Below are 5,855 nucleotides of genomic sequence, written 5' to 3'. Positions count from 1 at the left end.
TTGTTGCAAGCAAACCCCTTTATTGCTGCATTCTGGCTGTGTCACACAAAGGCTGTGTCCAACTGTAATAGCCCACTTGCTTCACTGGCCCCCAGTGCAGCTTGGCACAGCTGCAGCGTGTCCTCAAGTGCCAGTGGCTGGGATGTCTCAATGATAGCAATGGTCTCCCCAAGCTCTGTGCACATGATAGTTTGCTGAGGCTCAGGGGCTGGGGGGAGGGTGGGAGATGGTGATCTGGGAGGCTGCAGTGACAAAGAACGGGCTCGGGCATGGACTCGCTGATGCAGCCGCAGGCCTGCCATGGCACGGAACCATCGGCCGCATGTTCCACAGTAGTAGGGGCTCTTATTGTACAGACCAGTGATGGGGAGACGAGGGGCACGAGCGAAGGCAACTGGCCGCAGGTGCAGCCGCCGGTGCTGCTGTAGGTTGGAGCTCTGTGTAAAGCGTTTGCCACAGTCCAGGCACTGGTAGGGACGCACACCAGTATGGGTTAGCTGATGGCGGCTAAGGTTGGCCAAAGAAGCAAATGTTTTGCCACACGAGTGGCACTGGAAAGGCCTCTCACCTGTGTGCGTCCTCAAGTGATTGCGCACGTGGACCAGCTTCTTAAAGCCCTTGCCACAAACCCCACAGCGGTGCCGCCTTTCAGGAGGCCCGTGTACTGCCCGCCGGTGGCGGGAGAGCCGGGAGGCTGAGGCAAAAGATTTGGAGCACTGTGGGCAGGGCAGCTGGGCAGGTGGGGCTGGGGCAGGGGGTGGGGGTGGGGGTGGAGGTATGGGCTCAGCTGGAGCTGGGGAGGCTGTTGCTGCAGTGGTGGGGGCTCCGCTTTTCCCAGCATGAGTGCGCCGGTGGTACAGGAACTTAGTCATGTTGCTGAATGTCTTGCCACAGCGACAGCGATGCAATGGATTGGCAGTGTGGGCCCGCCGGTGGGCCACCAATGTGAGCTCTGTGCCAAAGCCGCGGCCACAGTCCACACAGAGGTAGCGGGCTTCACCACGGTGCAGCCGCAGATGCTGCTCAAGTGAAGCTGCTTTCTTGAAGACCTTGGAGCAGGTTGTACACTCGTGTGTACCACCCACATGGGCCCGCCCGTGAGCCAGTAGCCGGTTTGCTGAGCTGAAGCTCCGCTGACACTGGCTGCAGTGGAAGGGGTAGGTGGCTGACGCTGGGTCACGAGATGCTCGCCGGTGTTGCCGGCGTGCCCCTGAGATACAGTGTTGGGGGCAATCTCCACAGCCCTGGGCTTGGCCAACTGTGGTCTTGTCACCTCCCATAGTATCATCAGCAACCTCTGTAGCTGCCTCCTCCTCATTCTCTGTCTCTTCATCATCATCATCTTCATCCTCCTCCTCTTCCTCCTCTTCCTCTAAGCCATTGCGCTCTTCTTTCTCCAGGGAGTCAAAGTGAGTACCCTGATGCTCCAAGAACTCCTCAGGAGTGGCACAGAGGGTAGAACACTCAGGACACTCATAGGGCTCCATCTTGACTTCAGGTGGCAGTGGGGGTGGAGGAAGTGGTGTTGGGGCATGTAAAGGAGATGGCTCTAGAGACTCAACTGCTGTAGCAGGAAGGTGCTGGGCCTTGCGATGAGCCACCCACAGTTCAGGTGAGGGGAAGAGTTCCTGGCAGTCCCCACACTGGTACTGGATCTGGCTTGCAGACTCCCGGAGATGGGCATCCTGGTGGGCTAGGAGCTCTCTGGGGGAAAGGATGAGCTGGTTGCATTCACCACACTGGAAAGGCCCCTCCTCAGAGCCTGGCATCAAATCTGACTCCAGGCTGGTGTCCTGTGTGGTCAGTGCCTCCTCTTCTGACACACTGGGCACATGTTGCTCTTGGTGTGAGAGGACTTCCTCCAGTGTGTTATAGAGGCTGCCACACTCAGAGCACATGAACTGGTGGTGCTGAAAGAAGAGGGATGAAGCAAGGGCCTCCCCAGATGTCATTTCATTCACTTCTGTTGCCATCTCAGCCATCTCCCCTGATATGGATGATGATATCTCCACTGCCCCTGATGACTGTGTTGGCATTTCAGCGACCTCAGCCACCACCTCTGCCATTGTGGAAAAGACAGTGCCTGGAGAAAGAGGGGCAGGAGCCAGTGACAGGCTGGAATTGAGGGGAGGGGAGATGTCTCAGGAATTCCCTTGCTCATCCCATTACTCACCAGCCTCTAATAATCAAGTCTTAATCCAGTGTTTATGCCTCAGTCTTTGGTGATTCTATGACTCTGAAGCTTACTGCAGTCCAAAGTAGCCCAGCATCTGCAGGAGAGAGAGAGCACTCAGTTTGGCTTCTGATGTTGCCCTCCTTTTCCAGAGGCCTAGTGACACCCTTGCTTAGAACACACCATATCTTCTCTGGTCTTTCAGTCTTTGCTTATGCAGTTTCCTCTTTGTGCAATACCTTTCCTCCTCCTCTTACATATGCACAGCAAGATACAGCAGTGTATAAGAGCATGGGCCCAGGAACTTGGCTTGAATCTGAGCTCCACTACTTACTTCCTCTGATATCTTCCTTACCTATAAAATGGGGCTAAAAGTAGTACTGACCACAAAGTCCCTGGTACTTGATAAAGGTTTGCTAGAACGGTTACTTTAAGTTTGCCAGAAAAGTTGATTCTGGACTCTTTCAGTTTTTGAGGCTGCTATTCCTTCTGCCAAGAAAGGTCTCTCATTCTCTTGTCTAGCAAACTCCTACTCCACAACTCCTTTGTAAAGTCTCCACTGACATCTCTACATCCTCAGGATGGTGGCCACTCTTGTCTACTCTGGATTCCCTTGGTATCCTGTGCTGCATCTCAGAACAAATAAGAACTTGGGATAGTATCTGTGAGTTCCTCACAGGATAGAGAGCTTGCAGGCAATGTAGGTCTGATTCACTGGGGGTGAGGGACAGAAGTTACCAACAAAGCCACTGACCAGAGACAGAGATTTTAACTTTCAAATTTGCCTCTATGTGTCCTATCTTCTTTTCTCCAGGTCCCTTTACACAACAAGAACTCATAGACCATTCAGCTAATAACCCCCTCCTCCCAGGCCTAGGAGCTAATCTCCTGAATACAATCTCCACTTTTAAAATCTCTTCTTCACCTCATCAATTCATGCTAGTGGGCAGGTGGAGTTTGGCTTATAGACCCCACATTAAAAGTTGCTCACAATAAGCTCCCAAAAGGCAGGGATTTTAGCCTGTTCATCATTGAGGTATTTACAGTGCTAAGAACAATGCCCAGCAAACAGTAGGCACACAGTAGATATTTAGTGTGTTAATTAGCCTCCCCAAGAGAAGTGAGGTCCAGGGAGTGTAACCATCTCTACGCATATTTCACTTATAGGAGACTCACTCTCATTTCTACTATGAATTCCCATAATACATAGCCCAACACAGGGCTATTCAGTTGGTGCTCAACAAATGCTCCCTGAATAAATGATTCAGTAAATGCCCAAGAGCTAAGCCTTCCATATCTACCTATTCCACATTCCAAATATTTGAGTTGCCAGGGTCCTGTACACAATACCATTTCATAAAGGATCTTCCTGGAAATAGTCAACCAGGGAGTGCAGAGTTCCATTTTTCCTTGTTTACAACCCCACTTAGAACAGAGTACTCCCCTGAAGCTAGGCCCAGAGCCTGTTACAAAGCTCGCAAAAAATAGGCATCCAATAAATCTCTCTTTAGAAGGTGGCCCCATGCACTTTCCATGACTACATTCCTCTTTCCTAATCTTGGATTGTAAACTACTGGGTGGAGGAATGGGGGCTTTACGAACAGTAGATCCATAAATCCTTCCAAGAAAGAACCCACCAGAGGGGCCTGAAAGTTCAACTTTGCTGTTACACAACCTTTTTCTCCTACTGGACTCACCTCCTAGGCCGACTAACTTCCTGTGGGGCGGGTGGGCGTGAGAGCTCGCTCAAGGGTAGGGTCCTGCACCCTGCAAGAGCTCCACCAACGCCTCCAGGGAACACAGGAAGGAGCGCTCTCCTTCCACCCAGTTCTGCTCCCGCCCTAGCGCAGGCCCCAAGACTCTTCGGCCCCTGGTGTCCCCTTCATTCTCCTACTGCCCTCTCCATATGCCCAGCGTTCTCTTCCCCACCCACCCCGCGGCGCCCTCACCCATCTCTCTTGTCTCCAGTAGCCCCTGCCGCTCTTGACACAGACCCTCGGCTCCAGGCGTGTGGGACCCCTCACTATCCACACCTCCCATTGGGCGGCGCCCTTACCCATGGCAGCCAATCAGAGCCGGCAGCGAAGGGCACGCGCCCTTGCGCCTGCGTGTTGGTGTTCAGGCGGGGCTCGGCGAGTTTCTCCACGCACACATCTGGCCCTGTGGGTGGGGCCCCGGGCGAGGAGAAGCGCCTGCGCAGTTCTCTGTGGCCGCTTCTTTTCTGCTAAGAATTTGAAAAAGTTCAGTGGAGAGAAGTGATCACCCTTAGAGAACGAGGGCCCATAGAGTGAACTGGTCAGCGGGAGACTCTGACAATGGTGTTATTTCATAGCTGAAGAGTGATCATCTCTGAGGGTACAGCTTTGGAGCGAGACACTCTGGAGGAGGTACTTCCCCTCTCTATGGGCCTCAGTTTTGCTCATATGTAAGATGGGCTTGAATCATATCCACGCCAAAGACTGTTAAAAGAATTTGATATCATACACATAAAAGCTCCTCAGCACAGGACCTGAATCACCGTGGGTGCCCACTATAAGCTAACATGGACATAATCCTTTTCAGTTTGTAAAATTGCTTTCCTTTACCTCTCTGACTTGATTTGCTTTAATGATAGTTATAGGGCATTCACTGTGCATCCGTAGGGGACCATTGCCATCTGTTTCATAGGTGGGGAAACAGGTCCAGAGAAAGAAAGGGATTCCTCGTAGGCCATCGCTGCAGCACAAGCAGAGCCATTACTGAACCTGTGCCAGGCAGGACCCAGGTTTCCTGCCTCCCAAGAAGAGATGATCTCGGGGGTGGGAACCGGTTGGAGCAGTAGACCTGTTTCAGACACGTGCTGGCCCTGACCTTGTCACCTAGTAGAGGGCGGGGCGGCCACCACACCCAAGGCCCCGCTGCCCTGGACGCGCACCTACGCAGCCTCCACGCTAACTTCGCCAACTTCCCCGATAAACCTGCTTTGTAGGTGCAGGTTGAGGAGGGGGCCTCTGAGTGACTCCGTGACCCTGGAGGGCAGAGATGGAAGGAGTGGAAGGGCCATTGCTACCCTGGATGGTGTATATGTTGGTCATGACTGAGTCTCACTGTTTTGGGAAGGGACTTATGATGGATGCCTTCAGAAGGTGAATATAGGGATAGAGGGATCTATTGCGATTTTGAAGAGGTATCATGACATTGGGAACCATGGTCTCCATGGCGGGAGAAATTTATAGATGAAGGGGGGATTCTGGCTGAGGGAAGTTTTCCAGTCGGGATCGTGAGACAGCACAGTTGAGATGTAGGTCCGTGGTTGCCATTAGGAATGGAGACAATCTAATGGAAGACGTGTCCAGGTCACGCTTCTAAGAGGCCTGGGCACTTCTTGGATCTGGGACATCCGGTCGCTATTATAGTCTTTTGCCACAGGCAGCTGAGCGTAGTAGTGTGGGCGTCTGGGCCGTGATTAAGACGGGACTGTAGCCCATGATATGAGTAGTTCCAACAGGTCGTGATGTGAGGCTACAGGGACTCGGTTGCTGAAGTCAAGGACGGGACGTAGAGACCTTGCCACCGAGTGCCTGATGCAGCCAGGATCTCGCCCTGCGCAAGCGCAGTACAAACAAGTCCGGGAGCTTCGGTTGGGGGCGGGTCAGGTGGCCCAGGAGGGGTGGGGCTTGATGGTTTCTTTCTGCGCTTGCGC

At 53.0% G+C, this 5,855-nt stretch overlaps 1 protein-coding gene across 2 annotated transcripts; it reads right to left on the bottom strand.

Moving 5' to 3' along the window:
• Znf526 (zinc finger protein 526) lies at positions 1 to 4,225 on the bottom strand. 2 transcript variants are annotated; one of them, XM_046455444.2, is made up of 3 exons: positions 4,123 to 4,225; positions 2,174 to 2,270; positions 1 to 2,083 (listed from the first exon to the last, which is right to left on the bottom strand). In XM_046455444.2, the coding sequence occupies exon 3, from the start codon at positions 2,064 to 2,066 to the stop codon at positions 42 to 44; it is 2,025 nt and encodes a 674-aa protein (XP_046311400.1). In that variant the 5' UTR covers positions 2,067 to 2,083; positions 2,174 to 2,270; positions 4,123 to 4,225; the 3' UTR covers positions 1 to 41. The 2 variants fall into 2 exon arrangements, with proteins under 2 accessions (XP_046311400.1, XP_046311401.1); XM_046455445.2 differs by lacking the exon at positions 4,123 to 4,225 and adding an exon at positions 3,871 to 4,096.
• Positions 4,226 to 5,855: the final 1,630 nt, after the last annotated feature.

Source organism: Marmota monax, unplaced genomic scaffold (genome assembly GCF_021218885.2).
Source record: "Marmota monax isolate L192 unplaced genomic scaffold, Marmota_monax_Labrador192_F-V1.1 WCK01_AAM20220418_F8-fsc00149, whole genome shotgun sequence".
Classification (NCBI taxonomy): domain Eukaryota; kingdom Metazoa; phylum Chordata; class Mammalia; order Rodentia; family Sciuridae; genus Marmota; species Marmota monax.
Note: the sequence above shows the minus strand (reverse complement) of the source record. Positions and strands in the feature narration are given on the sequence as shown.